At 54.3% G+C, this 23,474-nt stretch overlaps 1 protein-coding gene across 2 annotated transcripts; it reads left to right on the top strand.

Moving 5' to 3' along the window:
• Positions 1 to 1,245: 1,245 nt before the first annotated feature.
• EIF4B (eukaryotic translation initiation factor 4B) lies at positions 1,246 to 21,923 on the top strand. Of its 2 annotated transcripts, none has more exons than XM_067313917.1 (15): positions 1,246 to 1,294; positions 10,000 to 10,137; positions 11,218 to 11,426; positions 14,013 to 14,129; positions 14,451 to 14,505; positions 15,103 to 15,246; positions 15,977 to 16,087; positions 16,457 to 16,636; positions 16,754 to 16,988; positions 17,379 to 17,497; positions 17,745 to 17,958; positions 18,183 to 18,250; positions 18,809 to 18,896; positions 19,329 to 19,401; positions 19,896 to 21,923. In XM_067313917.1, the coding sequence occupies exons 1-15, from the start codon at positions 1,282 to 1,284 to the stop codon at positions 19,971 to 19,973; spliced, it is 1,842 nt and encodes a 613-aa protein (XP_067170018.1). In that variant the 5' UTR covers positions 1,246 to 1,281; the 3' UTR covers positions 19,974 to 21,923. The 2 variants fall into 2 exon arrangements, with proteins under 2 accessions (XP_067170018.1, XP_067170016.1); XM_067313915.1 differs by having other exon boundaries at positions 19,893 to 21,923.
• The last annotated feature ends 1,551 nt before the right edge of the window (positions 21,924 to 23,474 follow it).

Below are 23,474 nucleotides of genomic sequence, written 5' to 3'. Positions count from 1 at the left end.
TCCCACTCGCCCAGTGCCCCCGGCCAACAGATCGAGGCGGATCTGCACACGGGGGCGGCGCATCCGACCCGTTGACACCGTCGCCCCGGGACAGGCACCAAACCGCCCTGTGCTGGTCCCAGCACGCTGCCATGGGGTGCGTGGGGTGGCGAAGACGGAGTCGGCGTCTCCCACCCCCGGGCGAATGCACCAGGGTGCCAAGTGACGTGGGCTCCCGGCCTTCGCCGTCTCGGCTCTGCCGCCGCGCCACGCTGCGACAGCGCCAGGAATTCATTCCCGAGCTCCGGTCGCCATCCCGTGGCTGAGCCGCGCTTCCTGCTCCCCTTCCAGCCTATGGATGGACAGATGGACAGATGAATGGAGAGGGCTGCATTGCCCTCCTGCAGTGAGGGATGGGGATCTTGCCTCTGAGTGCCGGTGCTGCACAGGGAAGGCTTGCACATTGCTCTAGTGCTGGTGGTGAAAAAGGGGGTGATTGTGCATTGCACGAGGGCCAGCAGTACATAACGGGGGCTCATGCATCGTGCAAGGGCTGGCGGTACGTGGGGGAGCTCATGCATTGCACGAGGGCCAGCAGGGCACAGGGGGATGCTTGTGCATTGCACGAGGGCCAGTGGTGCATGGGAAGGGGTGACCGTGCACTGCATGAGGGTCAGGACTGCCCAGGAGGGATGATCCTTCATTGCACGAGAGCTGGTAGTGCACAGGGAGGGCAATTATGCATTGCACGAGGGCTGATGGTGCACTGAAAGCGGTGATCCTACATTGCACAAGGGCCAGTGGTGCACAGGAGGGTGATGGTGCATTGCACGAGGGCCAGCAGTGTCTGGGAGTGATGATGGTGCATTGCACAAGGGCCGGCAGTGCCTGGGGGTGGTGATGGTGCCTTGCACGAGGGTCGGCAGTGCTCGGGGGAGGGTGATGGTGCATTGCACGAGGGTCAGCAGTGCACGGAGGGTGATGGTGCATTGCACGAGGGTCGGCAGTGTCCGGGGGTGGTGATGGTGCCTTGCACGAGGGTCGGCAGTGCACGGAGGATGATGGTGCCTTGCACGAGGGCCGACGGAAGCCGCGCAGAGGCGCTGCGGCCGATCGCGGCGCGGGCGGCGACGCCAACTACAGAATCAGCCACGCGGCGCCGCCGCCCGCCCGCGCGGCGCGCGGAACCCAACCCGCTCCGCGCCGCGCCGCGCCCCGCCCCCGCCGGGGGAGGGGGCGGGGTCGCTCATAATCACGTGACGGCTCCATCCGGGTCCTTTGCCTTCTCTGCCTCTTCCCAACATGGCGGCTTCAGGTGAGCGGTGCGCGGCGGTGGCGGCCGCCCGGCGGGCCCCGCGGGGCGCGGCGGCGCCGATGGGTATCCCGCCACCGCGCCGGGTGCCGCCGCTTCGCGGGAGGCGGGCGGCGGGAGAGGCAGCGGCGAAAGGCGGGGGGGGGGGGGAAGAAGGCGGCGGCGGCGGACCGGTCGCTTCCCCCCCGCCGCCTCCTCCCCTCAGGGACGGCGCGCGCGCGGCGCAGCCCCCCCCCTTTCCCGCGCCCGCGTGCTATTGGTGGGGGGGCGCGCGCGCGGCCGCGCGAGGGGGGGGGGGTGGTGGCTCGCGCCGCCGCCGGTGATTGACGGATCGCGGGGCGGGCGGGGGGGGGAAGGGAGGGAGGGAGCGAGCCAGATGGAACCTTCGGCCGCGTCACTGCGCAGGCGCGGGGTTGGCCGGCCGGGTGGGGGGGGGGGGCAGGGCAGGGCAGGGCGGCACCCACGTGGGTGCGCGGCTCGCACGCGGTCGGGCAGGGCTCGGGGCTGCGGGGGGGGCCGGTACCGGGCCCGGCCTCGCCGCCGCCTCCTACGAGCCTGAGCCGCCCCGGGCCCGGCCCGCCCGCCCGCCTGGGGCCTGCTCTCTTCAGGCTGTGAAGCGTGGCCGTGCAGCGGGCTGCAGCAAATGGTGGCGGGCGTCGCTCTGCGGGAGCAGCCTACCCTTGAGTCTCCTTGCAGGCTCCGGCCTCTCCCTCGCCCGCTCCGGCTGCACGGCGCTTCCTTGGCAAACGCCGTCCGCAGGGGCCCATTTTTGTTTTGCCTCCGTGAGCGAACAGCTGGCAGGGCGCACTGGGCAGAGTGCTGTTGTCTCGCCATCCCTAAGGGGTGGCAGGATGTTAACAGACACGCTGAGGGTGCAGTCTTGACCCTGGATGGGTCTTTAACAGCAATTAAGGCCCTTTATTCTGTGGGATGCTTTCTAGCAGGCAGACAGTACTGACACATGAGGTGTGGAGCTGAAGTCGTTTCATTTGGGGGTTATATGGAGGTTTCATAATGGACCAGCCTAAGACCTTTTTTAAAAAAAAAAAAAGTGGGGAGTGGGACAGCTTATTTTTCACCTATTCCTCTGCTTATGCCTCTAATCACAGTGATAGCAAGAGCCCCAGCTGTGTAGGGAACCCCTTGGTGCTAGTTCAGTTGGCTTTGTTCCACATGGTTCCCAAGAGAAGAGGCAGCAGAGCATGCATGCTTTTTGTTGCATTTATTTTTCATAAGATGGTGGTAGTGTAGTGTTTGATGTATATAAGATCAAGGCACCAGTCTAAAGAGGCAGGGTTTTTTTTTCCCCTTTCCCAAATAGTAATGTTCTCCAAACCAAGCAATATTTCATCCCTTTCCTTTTTTGAATAAAATACACGCTGCTAAATTCACCACATGTTTACTGCAAGAACATTGCTTTCACTGTAGACTTAAAATATCAGGGGCACGGATTGGAACTGCAGTCCTCCAAAACTGAGACACTCTGTTCGATTTGCAGACGCCATTTGGAGTCCCACCAGCAGAACTGTAAGGTCCTGTATTTCGTAGCAAAGCAGCAGGAGAAGGAAATGCTGAAATCGCTTGCTTTTTTTCCTCCCTTCTGTGGCTTCCCAAGCCAGTGTGTTTGTGGCTGACTGAAACCTGGCACCAGAATATGCATGTGCCTGGCAAGACTCTTACAAGTAAAATAAGGAAAACCTAAACCAGCCTAGTGCATTTAAATGTAAGAGGAAATGTTGGTTGTACCTGATCGATCTTCCTTAAATTGCTTATTTGTGACTGCATTAAGTACTGTTCACTTACAGCCTACTCATTATTTTTGCCTTTGCTTGGGGAAGTACTCTTAATGAGCAAGTGCGATGCAGCCTGTTCACTGGTGAAAGATTCTGGCTTGCAAAGCTGCAACAGTAATAAAATGACCCTTTATGCTTTGAACGAGAAGGGTTAATAACAAATGCCTTTGCGTTTCTCGGTAACCGAGGGTGGGCTTGTAGGGAATTGCTCCAGTTCCTTATCTGACACCAAACAGACGTGTTCCTAGCCCACAAGCCTGTCTTCAAGCCCAAAACAAAAGCAGCCCTGCAGTATCTCAGGGGCTCTGAGCTAGAGCAGCGGTATGGGATTTTGTTTGTCGCAGATAGCAGCCGGAGAACTCTTTGCAGGATTTCGTATGACCCAGTTCCTTAACCGGTAGGTGTCAAAAACCTCCTTGCAGCTCTTGGCAGTTGACGGGAGGACCGGTGCCTGGCGGAGGGATGGCTGCCCTTCGACGGGGTTAAAAGCTAACAAGAAGGGCAGCTTTTGTCCAGGTAGATTTTCCCTGCATTGTTTCCCAGAGCCGCGCGAGGCTTTGACGGATTTAGCGATGCAGAAGCGCGGCGCTGTTATTCTGCAACAGAAGTTGCTTCACACTGTCAGCTCCTGCCTGGGACTTGTCAGCCATTTGATGCAAATTGAGCAAACAGCCAGCCTGCAGGTTTTTGGAGACCAGTGGCTGCTAGTTAGTGGATCTGTTGTCATTTAGAAGGCATCATTGACACCACGGGAGCGGCGGTGGGGAGGGCTGCCTGGCTGTAAAACATACTGTTAGCCTCCTTTCGTTGTGAATGACACTTGTCTCTGGCAGCAGGGCATTTCTGCTTCGTTTTTGCAGGCAGTCACCGCAGTAGGTCGCTGCTGCTGATCTCCCAGCATTTTTATCCGTGGCTGACATCATATTTCCATGAGTTTACCCTTGGCAAATGGAACTTTAACCATTCCGAAGGGCTAAGCAGACTGAAATTCGCAGTTCCTATAGCTTCTGGCACATGCATATAGATTAGACCTTAAAGAGGAGACTTAAAATCTGCATCAAAACCCGGGGGTCCGGCCAGCCATGCTTGCAGCTGGTGGTGAAAAGGCAGCGCCCTGGCGCTGCGAGGCTCCCGGGGCTGGGTGTTGGGGAAGGACCCTGAACAGTGCCGCTAGCGCTACAGTGCTCGGGAGCAATCGCCGTCGAAATACAGCCGCTAACGCAGCGCTGGGGAGCTTGAGGGTGTCACCCGCTGAGGTCAGACAGCTCCCAGCTGGATGTGAACTCCCTCACCATCCTGTGCTGTGTTTTCCATAGTTCCTGGGGTGCTGGTCTCTCGCCGAGGTGTGTCGGGAGCTGGTGCTTCGGGGCAAGAGGCATTGATGTGGGAAGGGAGCTTTCCATTGAAGCAAAGGGATCCAAGGGGCCGAGGTGGGAAGTGGCTACAAGGCTTGATTTTTCTGTATGCGGAAATTCAGATTCTAAGACCTGCGCACTAAATACATTTCTGACAGATTTAGCCTGTAGCGTCTGCTCTGCGACCCACCCGGAACAGCTCCTGGAAGAATTTCAGTGCCTCGGTAACCCAGCAATAGCCCTCGTTTCTTCAGGGCCTGGGTCCGGTTGCTCCGCGACCTCCCTTGCTGACCTGCGAGCCGTGGGAGGTTGCCCAGGGGAGTTCAGCCCGGTCATTGCTCGTGCAGACCCTGGAAAAGGGGGGTTTGGGGGGGATATGAGGTGCATAAGGAAGGTGTAAAGGGAGCTGGGGGGTAAGTCAGCCGTCGTGGAGGTGTGGGCGGCCGATCGTCCGCGGGGCGGCGTGCCTCTCGAACGGCAACCTGCGCCTGTGTGACACGCAGCTGGCGGCTGGAGTTGCAGGAGGATTGTGCTTTCGGCGCCCGTGTTGTGACTGGACAAAAACTGCTTGTGTTTCCAGGCATTTTTCTCCTCTTAACACAGCCATGAAGTCACAGTGCTGAGTCTGTGATTTCACTGCTGTTTCCACGGCAACCGAATGAGGCTGTAAAAAAAGGAAAACCCCTAGGACTGTGCGACTTAACTGCAGGGTTTGGGGTGGGGGGGGCGGGGAGGACGAGCAGTTAGAGCAAATTCCCCCTTCCCGTGCTCTGGCGCTGCCCGTTTCCCATGCAGGCAGCAGAGGAAGGTACGTACGTTTGTTTGGAGGAGTCGCCACGTTGAAGCCCCGCGCACCGAATGCGTCCGGCTCCTTCGCTGCGCTGCCTGTTCACACATGCCAGAGCTGGAGCAGGGAGGGTTTCCTGGGCGCTTCACTACAGCGCTTGGTTAGATGCTTTACTGAGCTCTGCTAGGAATCGTTTCAGTGGGAACAGCCAGGCATAAGTGCCTTCACGTTATGCTTTTGATGGTGGACATTGCGGAGGTGCCCCAGGCTCAGACTTGCTTTGCAGAGGTGCCGCTCGCAGTGAGCAAGGTGGCTTCGTGACGCTACCGGCTGCTGCTCAGCAAGGGCTCGTTCAGGGGTGATGAGGGGTGTAGGTGGCACTGGGTTCACCCTCTGAAGCTGGTCTCTCCCCAGAGCATCTGGGTAAGCGTTGGGCTCCGAAATGGAAGTTTCTGCAATCACGTTGAATCCTAAAATCTGGTTTGTGATGTCTGTGAGAGCAGGAAGTGAATGGGAAGTGGCCTGAGATGTGGGAAGAAAAGCAAGCACTGAAAAAGTTTTCTCCAGAGCATTATCAAGATCTTGCCACCCCCAAGGAAGAGGCTGAATTAAAGAGGAAAGACAGAAGCCAAGAACTAGTTCCTCTAGCAGTGGCTGGGATGCATCAAGTGGGGCTGTCCTTGAGCTCTGGTGGGAGCTGGGGTCTTGGGGAGGGGTAGGTTTGGCTCTTGCTCCGGTATTTTGACCCTCGCTGATCAGCGTTCAGATTTCCTTCAGCAGTGAGATCAGCGGAGAACCACATCGCAGGAGCGCGCCCACCTCTGAATGAGCTTGCCTCGGAAGAAGAGCACAGTGCAATGCTTGCAGCTCTGAAGAGGTGTAGGGCCGTTGGCCCAACGCATGGTCAAAGCCACAAGGGCGACAGCCAGAGGGACCAGTAGGACCCAGGGAGAGCAGATACACATTTTTTAATTGCTGTTCGTCATTCCATGCTGCTCAGCAGTCACAACCTTAACGTAACCACCACCTGGAACAGAGCCGTAGTCTAGCAGTGGGGCCGAGCGCAGCTCAAAGACGCGAGCAGATGTAAGCTTGTACGATCCTCCTCAGCCCTGTAGGAGCGCCTGGTGATGAGTAAAGCTCCGCAGGACTCCTCAGCCCGCATACCAGGAGTGCGAAGGATGCATCCGAGGACGTGGCCGCCCTGCTGAGAGTTGACCTGTGCTTAGCAGGGTGCCACAGGAGCTGGGCTGGGACACCGCGTGCCTGAGATAAGGCTGGGCAACAGGATGGAGGTCACCCTATCTGTTGCATGCTGTTATCTCTAGGGCCTGGCTACCTGGGAGGCTGCAGTCTTGTTGACTGTGTGATGGGTGGAAACGCAGGCGTTCGTCTGCTGGGTGATTGATGTGTAGTGGCTAAAAACTGGTATTGGCTCAGTACAACCTGCCACTGGATTTCCCTTCAGCCGAAACGGAGCGCTAATAGTTTCTCCTTTGACTTGTGTAGTTACAGTGCAGGCAGCTCTGAGCAAAAAGCCTTCCAGTTTGCTGCTGTTTAAGATGAGAGGGAGGCTCATAGTAGGGCTCGGTAACAGGCCTGGGGCAAAGACCAAACTGCAGGGTAAAAATAAACTTTTAGGTTTAACTGTTCTCTGCTTCTCCTGGGATCTTGATAGGAGATGTTGGAAACGAAGGTCTGGGGACAGTGTGTTGGAGAACGTGAGCTCTCTGCTAGCGTTTCCAGACAGTGATTTTTCTTGTCAGGTATTTGAGATGCTCAGAGTGTGTTCAGGAGGGTGGAACGGCTGCATCTCCGCAATACCCAGCTGACATAGCAGGGTAAGGTTTCTTGCTGTGCTAAACCCTGAACTTGAGGACAAAAGGAAAGAGAGTAACACACGCAATTAGGAGGTCTAAGGGCTAGGAATCAGGACTGGTGTCGCAAACAGGCAGTCGCTGTGTACCTGCAGCTTTTCACCGTTTTATTTCCAAGCCAAGTTTGTGCAGAAGATACTTGCAATCGTTACACTGATGCTCATGGAGAAACGTTTGTGGAAGGACCAGTTTAACTGCTGTTCGGAGACCAAATCCTCGCTCTTCCAGCTCTGAGCAAAGCGAATGGCAGGCAAGTGTTGGCTAATTAGAGACGGCAAGTTGGTAGCCTGTAAAACTCCAAGTCTGTCACTTTTATGTTTGTTAAGGGTGCTGCGACCTCTTTACCGATTAATTCTCACACTCCCCTGCCAGGAGGCTGGTAAGAGATATCTGTGTGGTGTCCAAGAGTGCCAAAGTTTATTATTTGTTCTTACCAAAGATAAGAGCGTATGTTTTCCAAAGCAATTAGTGGTTTGGGTTGCTTGCCTTGTAGTATCTTTTAAAGTGGCCTGGCTTTACTTTCTTGGAGAAGATGAGTGCTGAAGTACTTTTAAAAACCCTGCAGACTGGGTATCCAAAGTCACAGCGTGCTCCTGAAAAAGCTCAGCTAAGGTTGCTCTGAGAGCTTCCTTAATTGCCTGAAATCCTGCCCCGGTCTTCCACGCTCAGCCCTAAGGCAACGCTTCGAAACGAAGACCGCTTCCTGCTTTTCTGAATCGTGTGAGAGTGTAAATGTGTGTTTTGATGCAGTTTAAACAAAAGGTGGGGGAACTGGCCGTGTACGAGGCTCCGACTTATGGGCTGTAGCTGAAAAGCATGATTGTACTGATGGGCCTGTCTTGAGCACGGAGGGGCTGGGAAGGAAGGGTAACTTTGCTCTGCTCTTGCCCTGCTGGTTCAGGGAATGTTGCTGCTGGATATGCAGGGACATCTTAGTGGCATGAGGATGTAGTTTTGTATCGTTCCTTATGGCTGTGGCGTGCTGCAGTGCAGTCTGTCCACAACCAAAAGCATCGGGTTAGGTAGTGCTTTGCTTTCCCTTTTATGTTACATTAAATATGCAGGCGTTGCTGAGCCGTAACATCAGGCTACAGTCGTAAAATAGCCCAGGCAAATGCAGGCTTGTGGAGCTGGGTAATTTCTGGCCCCTCTGGTAGTTTCTGGAACGTGAACATTTGCGTGTCCCATGCAGAAACGTTGCTGACGCACTTAATTACCTCTTGCGCGTCTGGGTTTTTGTGTGGCCAAAATGACCCTTGTGTTACATTCCAGTGAGATCCTCTTTGCTCGTGTCTCCGAGGAGGTTGTTTTGGTTTTCGGCAGTGCCCTCTGTGCTCTGCCTGTCAATACTTTTCACAGGTAAATGTGCTTTCGGCCCGTGCTCCAGCTGCGTGGGGCCGCAGGGGGGCAGTAATGCTTCCCATAAGGAAAAACACTGAATTTTGTAACTGCATCACACCCGTCTTCCTAAAAATAGTCTGGATTCTCTGGAGCTGTTCGGAGTTGTTGGAACCCGTCGCGGCACACGTCTTTTGTCAGATGGTTGCAAAGCCTTGACCAAAAAACACGTACAGAGCCACAGTCACTTGCAGTTGCTCCTTGGAGAGCCAGAATATCCCAAATCGCCAGCCTGCAGGAATTAGGAAAGCAGTTCAGCGAAGCAGCTTGCTTCTGATCCGTAATGGCTTTCTGCCGTGTAAACAGAGTTTTCTTTTCAGCCCCAGAGAGTTCGTTAAGATGTCGGCTAGGACAGCCAGCCAGCTTTTGGCTCCGCAGCCAGCTCAGTTGGCACTGGCCGTGGGATCGCTGTGCTGTGCTTCACCGCATCTCTGGTTCTTGCTGCTTGGAGCCTGAGAAGCGTTGGTTGAAGCTCTCCCTGCAAAGGCTGCTCTTCTGCCTTTATCGCCTCCTCCCTGAAAATAGACAGCCGATTGCCACAGGGAGACTTGTGCGTACAGTTGTCCAGCAAAATGTGAGCGCGCTTCAAGTGACAGGAGCCCTGAGTATGAACTTGTCTTGTGCTCAATTTGAGACTGTTGTCCCCTCAGAAATTAAAAATGAGAAGGATCAGGTGGTGTTTTCCTGCCATGCTCACCCATTCTCCGAGTGTGGATCGGGTGACCTGTGTGTTTGTCGATGAGCATTTTGGCCACACAGCGATGGCTCAGATCTTGGCTGGAGTCTGGAGACTTCTGTGCAGGCAGAGGCTGGTGCTCTGGGCTTTCCTACAAAAGACGCATAGGATTTACCTTAGCCCAGGAAGATCGGGCTGGTAGATGTGTTTGAGCCTAGTGCCCTTTTAGGGCCGAGGACTGAGCGCTGTTTTGGGCTGAGGAAAGGAATAAAGGTGAGAGGGCCGGGGAGGAGAGCTGGGAAAGGTCATGGTGTTTGGCAAGGAGCAGGCGCCTCTGCTGGAAGATCCTGCTCCAACTCGGGATTTTGCAGAATGTGGTGAAATGAATCTCTTGCGTGTCATGTCCCTGCTGAACATGGCCAGGCTGAAGCAAAAGCCAGGACTTCCTAATTAATGGTGTGGGAGTGTTGGGAGGTGAACATCCGACAGGAATTACAGGGGGGGTTCACAGAAAGGGCCTTCCGGTCTCACGGGGCAGGCGGAGTTAGGCTAACGCTGCTTGGCAAAGGGGCAGATTTCATGGCGCTCTGGGTGTGGTGTTGCGTGTCTGACTTTGCGATGAGCTGTCTGATCTCTTCCTGTGCCTTCTGCTTTTGGGATGTTCTCAGTCTAAGATGACAGGACGCCCCAGAGCAGCTCAAAGCTGTGTCCCCCACCAGCACCCGTAAGCTGTTCAGACTAGTCCTTGTTCCCTCACCGAAACACAGCGAGGCTGTTCCAGGATGTTACTTACTCTGGTCCTTCTCTTTTTCTCTCTGACAGCTAAGAAGAAGAACAAGAAGGGCAAGACCCTCACTCTGACGGACTTTCTGGCAGAGGATGGTGGTGGTGGCGGTGGACCTACCTATATTCCCAAACCAGTCAGCTGGGCCGACGAGACAGATGACCTGGAAGGAGATGGTACTGTCATTTCCCAGCTCTCAGGAGTACGCGGCTCCCAAACAGCTTTTTAACAGTAAAACGCTGAAAAGGCTCTTGGCTTGCAGCATAAAAGGAAGAAGTTCTCCACTTCTGGCTTCCTTGCTGTGTTTGGCAGCGCTATGCGGAGTCAGTTTGCCCACAGATAGATTCTCCCCCTGTCTCTTATACAGCTGGGGGAGAAGACGGGGTGTGAAGTGTTGGTAACTACACCACTAATGACTTCTGCTTTGTCAACTTGACATTGAGTCAGTTGACCATATCCTTTAACAGCTGATGATCCAAAATAAAACATTGAAGCATTATGAAATTTGCTAGTTGTTTCTTTTCTGGGTGGTAATTAAGCTCAGAGAATGAACCAAGTTCTCGCTGTGACTGGGGCTCACAATCTAGAGAAGGTGACGGGGAGGGAGATTTGACCGTGGCCTTCAGCACTCATGTGGGGAACAGAAATTGGATAAAGAGCTTTTTATTAGCATAACAGCCAAAGATGTAGCACGAACTGGCAGCTGGAAGTGGAGGCTGGGCAAATTCACACGAGAAGCAAAGCAGAGAAGTTAATAGAGAGAGAGAGGGTGATGACCCACTGGAACAGGTCAGCAGTGAAGTTTCCCTCCGAAAACATTAATATCAAGCCGTGGTATTTTTCCACAAAACGTGCTGTAATTTAAACAAGAGTTAATCCTGGGAAGACTTAATACTTTGTTAAGCAGGTCATCAGTCTAAATGATCGTTCTCCCTTGCAGTTTTAGTCTGTCTCAGTTTCTCCTTGGTGGCTAGCTCTTGGCTGCGCCTTCTTGTGCCTTTTGTGCAGTTTTCTTCTCGCATGCATTGTGGAAAAGTCACATTAGCGCATCGAGAACTGTTGCATTCTCGTTACTGGACTGTCAAACAGTTCAGCCATATCAGATTAACTTCAGGGCTTTAACATGGAGCTCCTTAGTTGTAAAGTAGGTGGGTTGCTGCTGCTTGCACCTTGCGGGACGGTGAGGATGTGGCATTTACCGGTAACCGGTCTCTAGTTGTGTTTTGTTTGGGTGACTTGCAAAATTTCTCTCTTAGTTTCCACCACTTGGCATAGTAACGATGATGATGTGTACCGGGCCCCTCCGATCGACCGCTCCATCCTGCCCACTGCCCCACGGGCTGCTCGGGAACCCAATATAGACAGAAGCCGCCTCCCAAAGTCACCCCCCTATACCGCCTTTCTGGGAAACCTGCCCTATGACGTGACGGAAGAATCCATCAAGGACTTCTTCAGAGGACTCAATGTGAGTAACGGCTTAGAGCATGGCTTGCAGAGCTCTCTGCCAGTCTGGGCTGCGTGGCAGGGTGGTGCTGTGGGTGCAGCAGTGAGCTGCGGACCATAAATCCCATAATTTGGATGCTGCAATCGCTGTTCCTACCCCACTGGGTCGGGTAGTGAGGACACACAGGTTTGCAGACTGAATTGACTAGCCCAACCCAGTCTTAAAGCAAATGTGACAGCAGATGCTCCAGAAGTGTTCTTGCAGTACTTCTTGGCTCTCAGCTCCTGTGCCATCGCTCCTCAGGCTCATCGTGTAACATATGCTGGTACCTACTGCTCTGTGATGTATTGCTGCGGATCAGCCGAGACAGCTCCCGGCTCCAAAAGGCATGTTTGTGTCTGGAGTCGGCTGTGAAGGGGGTTTTCCAGGCCTGCCTTCAGAGGGAGTGTTTCCCTGCTGTGGCTGTCGGATTGCTTGGGGCTCCTCTCCCCTCTTCTGGAGGAAGCTCCTTTGCTGGGACCTCTCTCTTGCTGCTTTCTTACCTGAAGCAGAAGGGCAAGTTGGCAGCAGAGCTTTTAGTCCGGCTTTCTTAAAGGCTGGGCTGCAGGGATTGAATCAGTGTAGGCTGACACCTCCTGTGAGCATGTGTTGGATGTGAGTGAGTCTGAAGGAGTTTCCCAGTTGGGGCTCACTCAAGATGCTTCCTGCCCCATGGCTGAGAATAGAAGATGCTCCCAGGGAGACTGGACTTTTTTTTCCAGCTTTAACAATGTTTGAGCCCTTGGATTATTCAGGAAGGAGATAGGGAGGGTGAAGGAGAGAGAGCAAGTAGCAATGAGAAATGGTCACTTCCCTTCCTCTGAAGGTCAGTGTGTGAAATGCAGCTCGTCGCGTCACTGGGTCTCGAATCCAGCATTACCCGCACGACAGCGTGCTGCGCTGATCGCAGCAGAATGTTCCTCACAGGCAGAGTGACACTGCTTACCTTTATCTTCTATTTTCAGCTTGTTTTTCTAACCTTTTGTGCCTGCTGAGGCAGCATCCACTCCTCCTTGGGAAGTAATAGCATGGGTGAAACTCCTGCACAGGAGCTGTGAGTAGGAGGGAACTGAGAAGCCACAGTCCCAGCCAACTCTAGGCAAATGTTTTCCTCATGCTACGTAGTCGGGTCAGGTGCTACGCAGGAAAGCAAGAGGCAACATGCAGTGGGCCTGGGACGTTGAGGCTGTGCTGCGTCTTGCTCGCAGCTGAGCAGTGCCCAGAACAGAGCAGGCGGGTGCCCAGCTGCTGGGGAGGAAGAAGGCATCTTCCTTGCGGAGTCATCTCTGATGACAACGTGCAGCTGCGTCGCCTGCTGGTGTCTGAGGCATGGCTGCTCTGGAGACAGCCCTGTGCCGTCCTGCTGGATGGTGACTGACTGGCCTGGCGCTGGGGGTGTTAGGAGACAGCTCGAGCTCTGTTGTGATGGTCTGAGCAGCACAGCCGGACTTCCCTGGCTGCTCGGGTGTTCGCCGCAGCAGGAAGCGAACTGCCTTGCTGCCCCCTCGGAGTCCGAGCTGTCTTGCTGCAGCGACGTTGTGTGGAGTGGCAGGGGGTTGCAGCGAAATGATAAATACGGATTTTGCTCCTGGGCTTTGCCTTCACGCTTGCAGAACAGTCATTTGCTCCACATCAGTCGCTTTAAGCTCTGTGCCCAGCCACTCCTGTTGCTTGTCTGAGTGATGGCGCCTCACATGTGGCTCATCTGAATGCGATTTGTGCTTTTCCTTTACCAGAACATAATGAGCTCCATGGTCTGCTGCTTCCAGGCCTCTGAGCAGGAAGTGACCTGGGAGCAACCGTGCTTTGGAAACTTAACTCAGATGAGGAAAAACTGGAGACGGCATTAGTGCAAGAGACATCTGATGGGGCCTGGAGGTGGTGCTGAGAGCTTAAAGCTTACAGTACTGTGTGACCAGAGATGTACATATCCCCCTGCAACACACAACCCAGCCTAACCTTCTCTTTCTGCCCAGCAAGTTCCCCTTGCAGCTGGGAATAAAAGGGCAGAGGACCTGTACTGTGTGGCACGAAGGATCTTTGCTGGGCAGATCAGAAACTGACCTTAAACAACTCTCTCAGGAGCCTGAAATGAGCTGTGAAAGTTGGCAGGGTGCAAGGGCTTGAGGAGCCCACGTCTCATCGGGTTGTTAAACATTGTACTGGGGGCACAGACTAGCTAGATGTACAGCCTGCTGCTGCTGCTCCGCACCCCCTGCTGCCCTCTGAACAGAGCTGTTCTAGCTCTTCAAAATTCATTTCTCACTGGAGCTATTGGAAATCTGCGCTTACCAAGGCTGACAGCTGGAAACCTCTTGCCAGTACCAAATTCCTCTCTCCAAACAAATATCAGACAGTAGCGCTTCTAAAGGGAACCTGTTGTGTGTTTGAAGGAGGAGTTAATCCTCCCTTTCCCTGCTCATTTTTGAGAGGATTAATTCAGGCCATTGATTGTAATGTGTTGTGTGGTCTCCAATAACTTGATCCTTTTCCAGTGGACTCAAAGCATCATATTAACACCAAGGAGCCAGAGTCTAATGAAAACTTTCCCCTTCTATTTGTCTGCAGATAAGTGCTGTACGTTTGCCACGGGAGCCTACCAATCCAGAGAGGTTGAAAGGGTTTGGATATGCTGAATTTGAAGACATAGACTCCTTGCTCCAGGCTCTGAGCCTCAATGAAGAGGTGAGTTGAAACCTGATGAAATAGGACTGGTGTGTGCAAGTCCCCAAACGTCATCCTTTGGCCTCCAGTGCTGTGTAACCCTGTGCGCTAAAGATGCATTATGAAGTATCCTCTTGTAGAGAGGGTGCTATCACTGCTTGAGAAAGACTTAAGTGGGGAAGAAAGCTCTTTTCAGGGCCATCAAGTCCCCAGGAGAACCCCCTGTGCTGTAAAGCTGTCTGCTGTGTGTGCTGTCCGTGTTCAGGCATCATGCCAGTATCAGCTGTTCTCCCCCCTCTGCATCTTCAGGCTGCAAGGCTGATTTCTCGGTGTTGTTTTCAGTCTCTAGGGAACAGAAGAATACGAGTGGATGTTGCTGATCAAGCTCAGGATAAAGGTGAATATCGTACTAGGTCGCAATCTTCTCTTCACATCGGCTGACTCAGTGACCACGTCTTGCGCTGAATTTTTGAGCAGCCTGATTAAAGGAAGACGAATCACTGTCGTCATGAACAATCTGCCATATGCTCGAGATACGGAGGCACAGGTGGCTAGCTGGCAGCCTTACCTTTCTGACCCAGCAAACGTGTATGCGATCCGGAGTCCTTCAGGCTGAACGCTGGGTCTGAATCTTGCTTTAGGCCAGTGCCTAGGCTCAGATCCTGCCTGCTTTGCCAAAGGACCCAGCTGGGATGTTTTGCCTGCTGGCACTTATCTAATAATGTTGTGTTGGTCCCTCCCACACCCGTGTACTGTCCGTATCTCTCTAATTGAATCAGCCGAGGGTTGTTGTCTTTTCAAAGCGTTGGCGGTTCCTACTGATACATCAATAGGGAAGCAAAGTAGTGAATTCAGAGAGGCTGGATTGTCCTCGGTGTGTTTTAAATCACTGTTTTTTGCCCACGCTGATCTTGAACTGTGCTCTCACTCAATTCACCAGTTACAGCCGCTCTCAACTGCCTGCAGGCTTAAATTTCTTTCCCTTCCCATGCAGATCGGGACGATCGCTGCTTTGGCAGGGATCGTGATCGCTTCCGTGACTCGGAGAGATTCGAGAGCGACTGGAGGGCCCGTCCTGCCACTACCGATAGTTTTGATGATTACCCGCCACGCAGGGGCGACGACAGCTTTGGAGATAGTGAGTTGGCAGAAAACTGTGTGTTTGTTCTGTTGCTGTCCTAACACAACAGTTTTTAACCTGAGGCTCTTTGGTCCATCTTGAGAGGATCTGAAAGATAATGAATTCAGCTTGTCACCAGAGAAGGGTGATGTGAGCTGCTACTGTGCAGGAATTTACATCCCCTGTGGAGAACTCCTAAGGTTTCTGCATCAAAAAATGGGTTCCAGTCTCTCCTGTCTGGTGTCTGATCAGGTCATCCATAATCACAGACACTTCCCTCCACTTCTTCCCTGGCAAGCAGATTTCCTGCGGGACTTCATGGTTGCTTCCCCTGCATCTGCAGACCAGAGCTCTCTCCAGAGCCAAATCTGCTATATTTTTCTATATGGCTAGTTCTTCCTCATTTCCATCGTTTCCCCTGAAAATCAGCATTATCTTGATGTCCAAGTGTGCTTTATTGTGCTCTGTGTGTGACTGGACACTAGCAGAGCAGCCACTCACTGCGAATTCTCTGGAGAGATTATTGTAAGGGCAAATGGGTCAGTTCTGCTGTCGACCTTCAGGAGAAGAGAAGTGAGACTTTTCTGCTTTGCAAGGGATTTGTGGCTATTACAGGAGTGAACACAGGAAAATCCTTGCCAGTATCTGCCATCTGAGCTCTTAGATAACATGTTGGGACGGTGTGTTAGAAGTGCCCGGCTCTCCAGAGCCGCCTTGCTCATCCTGTACCCTCTTCTCCTGCCTCTAGGGTATCGGGATCGCTATGATGATCGGTATCGTGATGGCCCACGGAGGGATATGGACCGTGGCTTTGGGGGCAGGGATCGTTACGATGACCGCAGTAGAGATTATGACCGAGGTAAGGTGTTTTAGAAAGACTGCCGGGGAGGAGAGGGTGAGGATGAGCTTCTGCCCTCACAGTTTGAATTCCACTGGTGACACACCAGCTACGTTGACAAGCTGTCCAACGTGGCACAATTCCCCTCTCATAATTGGGGGAAGGGGTGTGGAAGATGAACTGTTGCTTTTCTCCTTCAGGCAACTTTAATCTCTGGTGTGCCTAGCCCTGCCCTAGTCCTTATCAGAGCCCTGGTGTGGTCCAAACTTCAAGGTCTTTGTGTGTAGAAGACACTAGGCTGCAGGGAAGGCCTCCTCCTCTGCACCCCAGCTGGCCTCGGGGGCAGCACAGCATCAGGAGTAACCGGGCACGGTTTCCTCTCCCCTGCAGGCTATGATTCCAGGATAGGCAGTGGCAGGAGGGCCTTTGGCAGCGGGTATCGCCGGGATGATGACTACCGAGGGGGCGGTGACCGCTACGAAGACCGCTATGACCGGCGGGATGACCGGATGGACAGGTGGAATTCACGGGATGATTACGGCCGGGATGATTTCCGGCGTGAGGACAGAGGTAACGGCTTTGCTTGGGAGGGCAGAGGGAAGCTGAGATCCAACAGCCTTACAGCTCTGCTGAGAGCTGTTTGGGGTGGGTTTCATGCTCGCTCACCCTGATCTCCCTCCCTCCCAGGTCCCACTCAGAGGCCAAAACTGAACCTGAAGCCCAGGAGTGCACCCAAGGAGGAGGAGACCTCCGTGGCCCCTGCGCCCCAGTCCAGCCGGGCTGCCTCCATCTTCGGGGGGGCCAAGCCTGTGGACACGGCTGCCAGGGAGCGCGAAGTGGAGGAGCGACTACAGAAGGAGCAAGAGAAGCTGCAACGCCAGCTGGAGGATGACAAGAGGATAGAAAGACGGCCCCGAGAGAGGTGAGCAGGGAGCAGGGTTGCGGCAGAGGGAGGCTTTGCCAGGGACATGCTGCCCTAGGGGATGTGGCTGCCCTGAGGTCGGCTTCTGGGCTTAAAATCTGTCCTGTGGGTAAAAGGAGCCATCCAGGTGCTTCAGATGATGCCCAGGGAGTTGGGTGGTCCCTTGGACAGCCTGGGAAGCGAAAGGTTGATCCTGCTACGGGCTTGTTTCTGCCTTTCCGTTTTTTTTTTTTTCCTCCTGGGGATGGTGCTGGTAAAGTCTCCCAGGGTGCTCTAAACCCACTTGCAAATCCTCTCCCCCACCTGGGTCCTGTCCGTGCGCGTGCTCCTCCCCACATTGCCCCAGCGGCTCCCTAGCACGCGGTCAGACCTCCTCTCCCTCCGGCACAGGCATCCCAGCTGGCGAAGCGAAGAGAACCAGGAGCGATCGCGGACAGGGAGCGAGTCCTCGCAGACTGGCAACTCTGGTCCCCCCGGCACCTCTGTGGGAACTGGCCCAACAGGCAGAAGTAAGTCGGGGGCACGGTGGCCCTGAGCCCAGCCCTGCCTGTCACATAGCGGCAGCTTATGGCTGAAAGCCACGTCCACGGGACATACTGTACATGGGTGCTCTTTCCAACTAATCCTACATTCATATGTGTCTGTTGTGGATAAGTGGGTGACCAGGAGTGGCTGGGAGTGTTTGTGCATCTGTCACAAAGCCTACACACTGTCCCCGTCCTGCTGCTCTGCTCACTGCCTCCGTCTTCCCTGCAGCCACACGAAGGAGGGAGAGCGAGAAATCTTTGGAGAATGAAACCTTCACTAAAGAGGACGATGCCCCATCTCCTACCTCCAAACCTCGAGAGGAGAAGCAGCCTCTGAAGGTGATGCCTGCACCACCACCGAAGGAGAACGCCTGGGTGAAGCGAAGCAGTAACCCCCCTGGCCGCTCGCAGAGCTCTGATTCGGAGCAGCACTCTCCTACAAGGTTAGTGCCAGGACTGAAGAGGCTCTGGAGTGCGTCCTGGGCCTTAGCCCTCTAGATCCCCTGTGCCAGGAGGCTGTTAAAGCCACCACAGTCTGGTCTGTCCTGATGGTAGTTAGTGTTCCTATTGCCCAGGGATCAAGCCTCCCCAGGCAGCAAATGGCTCTCCCTGGTATCAGCCATCTCATTCTCTAGATCTTCACATTTGTGTTTTTTTTATTCCCCAGTGGCAGCCAGACAGCACCAAGCCTGCAGTTGGAAGATGGGGCACCCCCGAAGAATGCTCACAGGAAAGGTAAGACAGGGTTGATGCTGGCCCTCAGGGTTGAGGGCAGTGTGCCAGCTCACTGCCTTGTGAGAGAAGAGAGTTTGCAGCACTCAGCTATAGGAATGGGAGATGTTCCTGGCTCTAGGAGTAGCTGGTACGTGACTTGAAACTCTGTAAGCAAAAGCGATCTTAAAACTTCGTCCAGGGACCAGCTCGGGGTTCGTTTCTATCCATTGAAGTGTGTGGGTAGGATGAGGAAGGCAATTCTAGGGAACTGCCAAATAAGTAAGAACTTCAGAGCTGGCAAAACTGTCTCCTGTATGGGGAAGTCACGGACATCAGACGTTGACCTGGGGGCTTAGAGCTGCCAGCGCTCTCGGGAGCGGAACCAGGATGTGAGGCCGGAGGCAGGGTGGTGTGCAGGAGGATCGGGCGAAGGTGAGGCAGGATGGAGCAGCGTTCCTCTCGTGGCATCCAGCAGCCCCCAGTTCTCGCAGCTTGTGGTGGCACATCTGAGGACTCTGGGCGGTCAACATGGTGGGTTGAGGGGATGATGTGAGACCTCCTGGCCTTTCTCCCCTTCAGGAGACGAGAACAAACCGGACGGTGGGAAGGAAGGTGGTTTGAAGGTCCGAAGCGGGAGCTCCAGCCGTGGACCAGGAGATTCAGATAGGTAGGTGGCCCTGGGCTCTCACTGCAGCATCCGCACAGGCTTTTGGCAAAAAGCCCGGCTCCTGAGCAGTCGGCATGTTAGCCCTGAGTTCGGAAAGCAGGATATCACCAAACCCAACCCCGTCTGCAGTTCATCCAGTCACTGAGGCAGGTCTGCACTTAGACTTGCCCCCCCTTCCACTCAGTACTGCAAACTGTGAGACTCCGCTCCTCTGTGAGGAGATACGTGCCGTGTTTGGGCACAGATCAGGGTTGGATTAAGACCTGGGCTACATAAAAACCTACTGATCTACCTGCTGGGAGGCGCAGGCTGTTTCCTCTTGCCCTCAACGCAGATGCCTTGCACCGGACTGATCCGAGTGCAGCTATAGCCTGGTAGCAAGCTTACGGCCTCCAACAGCACCTCAACCTAACTGGACTCCAATTCTTGCAGGAAAGAAAGCAGAAAGGATCATGACTCAAGACCTGCATCTGAGCCAAAGAAACTTGATGAGAACCCAGCCTCCGTAAGCATCTCGCCCGCTAGCCGCGGCTTTAAAATGGTGGTGTTGGCAGAGGAGTGCTGGGCTGGGTTGGGACTTAAAATACCTGGGTTCAGTTCCCAGCTTAAAGGGCCTTAAAGCCCCTGTGTGCAAATTATTCCTGTTTGCATCTGGGATCTGTAAATCTTGGATGGCAGGAAGCATGAAGGGAAAGAGGAAGGTGGGAGAGCTGTGGAAATAACGAGTCTGACCAGACTTCAGCACCTCTGATTCCTCTTTCAGTGATGCGCTGGAATATGCCCGGTGTGACATGTTGACCTGTGCTTGGGCTGAGTCCTGGTCTTAGATCACCAGAGGGGCAAGATGGGTCCCTTCTAGTTGGAGACCTGATTTTTTTCACTTGATAGTGAGGCAGGGGCCTGACCGCCCTTTCACAAAGACTCCATAGAATAACTGGCTGAATGCTTTGCCTGGTGTCTAGCATAACACATCTTTCTTGTACCCCTCTCTTTCAGCAGTTCAGCCATGCTAGCAAGTATGCTGCTCTGTCAGTAGATGGCGAAGATGATGGCGAAGATGAAGAATGCGCTGAATAAAATCTCCAGGCCCTGCGCTGTCTCCTAACCAGTTGCCACCCGGGATCATTCGGAGAGTAAAACCAAACCTCTATCCAGACAAGACAGAAATAAAACCTAAAACTCAACATCTCCTGGAGACCTTTCTTAAACTTTTTTTAAAAGAAAAAAAACAAAACAAAAAACAAATGCAAAGTACAAAAAAGGAAACAATCTCTTGCATGCTGCTGCAGCCTTTAAAGTATTGAACTAACTGGAGAAACCTCTGCAAAGAGTAGCGAGAGAAGTGCAGGTTTTTCAAAGGAAAGCACCTCTGGCTTGTCCCAGAGCCGAGGACTCGGAGCAGCTTCCGGTGTGGCTAGAGCCTAGGTCCCGTCAGATAGTGCGGACGTAGAACGCGGTAGCCAGGGACTCTGGAGAGGCGTGAGCGCTTTGAGCAATAGGGCAGCTAAGGAAGAACTGGCTTTTCTCCCTCATCTTCTTGCTAGCCTAAAATGGATGAATTCTGCAACGCTACCTTAAATAAAAGATCACCTTGAAGGTAGGGATATGTAGTCTGAGGTTCTTCTAGCTTTCTTTGAGGGGCTGTCTCCTCTCCAGTGCAACGCCGAGCATTGCCCCGGGCAGCCAGGGAGGAGGCTGCCGTGCCGGCACGGGGGGTGAGGTCTCTGCTTGGGGATGGGGAGTGTTGGATCGAGCCTGTCTCTGCGCATTGGAAAGCCCTTGGGTGCCTCAGCTGTGACTGGGCTCTCATAGTTGTTGGATGCCTCAACTGGGGCCAACCCATCCTGAAAGGAACCAGACAGGTTTTCCCTGGGGTGAGGGAAGTGTCCGATACCTTGTTCAGGAATGACTGGAGCACCGCGAGTCCTGTGCATGCAACCAAGCTGATGGAGGCTCTGCCGGTATTTTGGAGCGTGGACTCAATACCCTTCCTCCAGCTTGGCAGGGAGCAACATGGCAGCGGGTGGAGGTGTCAGCTCCTGCAAGGTATCGGCATCCCCTTGGGCACCTTCTCTTCTCCCTCTTCTTCCTTCCTCCTTGTTTATCCTGGGCATGAGGAGCTAGCGCTGTGCTCGGGAGTTTCACCTTCCCTCACCCAACATCTGCTTTTCCAGTGTCCCTTTCTTTGGACAAGCAGATGCTGGCAGCCCCTTGGCGGGAGCAACACTCCCCAAGTCCTGAACCGCTTGTAGTGAAATAGCCTGGAATTGGCATGATCTCGAAATTTGAAATGTTTTAGCAGAATTTCTCACCTTCACCAGCTCTCCGAGCTGACGGCCAGCTCAGCGCCTACACATGACGCAAGGCTTGTGCGGGCCCCAGGGGGACGTGGGGTCCAAAACGTAGTCGGCGGTGTAGATATCGGCGTTGTGATGTGGCCAACGCTCCAAAGCACGTGCGCACAAGGCGACTGTCCCCCTTTTATTTGGGGAGAGGGGAGGAGGAGAGACCTGCGTGCTTTCTTGCCTCTCTCCCATCAGAGTCACCGGCACATCTCTCCCCGGTGTCGGCTTCGTGCCGCTGAGCGGCTGCGGTGGCTGCTGCTCGGTTATTTCGGCAACGTGGGGTTTTTTAGCTAGTTCAAGAAAACATGACATCAAGGGGACAGCATGTACTGAAGGCAGGAGATGGAGACTGTGCTTCAAAATCTGCCCCGAGAGCAGAGCTGGGCTCCCACCGCAGTATTGCCGTAGGTCTCGGTCACTCAGAGATGGTCGTTGGTCTAAATCACACCGGGGAGGGGGCCAGCACCCCGCTCCCACCCCTTTGCTGTCAGGACAAGTTCACTCATTGCATTTTACACGTTCTGAAGATAACATGTAAAATTTGTACAAAATATCTTCTATGAAAATGATTTGTAATCTGTAGTGGACTTCCTGGGAGATGTCTTTTATTATGTAAACCCCCCCCACCTTGATTTGTTTTTTTTTTGTTTTGTTTCCTCCAATAAAACTAATCTTTAAAATACCCTTTAATGCCCAAATCATTTGCAAGTCTCTTGCTCCGGTGCCGCGTGGCAGCAGGCTGGGCCCGAACTCTCGACTCGCTCCTCTCCTGGCCGCTGCCGAAAGCGGGAGACCCTCGGAGCTTCTTTTTAAGCCCCTTTACCCTGTCCTAAAGGAAGGTTTGCTGGGCCCTGGAGGCGGCAGGTCCCTTGTCTCTGCTGTCAGCACCGATTTCTTGCTGCCACCAGAGGGTGGCCTTAATCCAGCCTGGCCTGTCCTTAACCCTCCCTCTGCTCCTTGCAGATCCTGCCGGGATCCGGCCACAGGCCTTCATCGGTAGCAGCTCCCGGGCTCCAGTTAAGGAAGGTGACTCCGGCAAACCCACCTGGGCCAGAGAAGGATCTTGGCAGCCAGGTCTGGCATTGCAAGCAGCTTTGGTGCAAGCTAAGTAACATCCTTTTCTCTTCCAGGGCTGGCGGTGTCCCCTCAGTCCTGGAAATAATCCTCAAGCAGAGGCTGGGATGGAGAGCAGGCTCTGCCCTCCTGCCTCCCAAAGGGGATGTTGGTCCAAAACATCTCCAAAGCCTTCTGGCTCCGACTGCAGGCAGGGGAGGAGCAGAGGGGAAACCCAACAGCCGCTGGGTAAGATGCTCTGTGCAGAGCCCCAACTCCCAGCTCCAGTCTCCTCTCCGTGGCACTGAACCCTTCATCCTTCAGCGACCGGCTCCCTGCAGACCAGTGAGATTCGTTAGCAGCTCTGTCAGGCTCCTCTGGGCGCGTTTCTGGTCTGTGCTTGCTCCTGCCAGAAATGCCCCTGTAGACCGTGGCGGTTCTCCTGGGCTGGGCGAAGAGCGCAGGCGTCGCTGGTCCTCTCCCCTCCCAGGCGCCTGTATCTGCTCCTCTCCGCCAGCCCCGAGCACGGCGACTTGTCTCCCAGTCAGCTGCTGCCTCTCGCTGCTGTCTCCTCCTCTATCCGCTGAGACGCTCCCACGCTGAGCCCAGACCACCCCATCTCCTGGTCCGCAGTGTCCCTACATCCAGTCCGGACTTCTCTTGAGCTCTGAAGTTGCAATGCTGAGCTGGCACTTGGGTGCAGAGCATCCAGGGACCGTAGTGACCCCCGAGAGACTCATTCCACCTGGTAACAGGCCTGCTTTTAGGCAAATGCTTAATTAACCCTGGGAGCAGGGAACTATTTGATGGTTTAGCTGGTTCCTGACTGTGCTGGATGGAACTATCCGAAGCTGCTCGGTGCCCTCAGTCTGGCACAGGAGGGAATTGCTTGCGGCGATTCCTGCTGCGCAACCGCAAAGCCTCCCCCTCCCGGGCTATCACGACTGCTTGCGTTTCCGTGTGCTCACGGTGCTGCGAAAGGTCCCTCGGGGTGCTGCGGAGACAGGCCCGGGCTCGGGGGCCTCTGACGGGTTCGTGTCGGCGCGTTCGCCCTGCGGCTGTTTATCTCGAGCGCTCGAGCCTGAGCTCCTACCCCCTCGTGCAAACCTCTCCGCCTCTGCAAGCAGAACCGCGGTCTGAGCAGCTGATCTCATTCCTGGCTCCCTGCTCGAAAACTGAT

This window comes from Apteryx mantelli, chromosome 33 (assembly GCF_036417845.1).
Source record: "Apteryx mantelli isolate bAptMan1 chromosome 33, bAptMan1.hap1, whole genome shotgun sequence".
In the NCBI taxonomy this organism is placed as follows: domain Eukaryota; kingdom Metazoa; phylum Chordata; class Aves; order Apterygiformes; family Apterygidae; genus Apteryx; species Apteryx mantelli.
The sequence above is the reverse complement of the archived record's forward strand: the minus strand, read 5'-3'. Positions and strand labels throughout refer to the sequence as shown.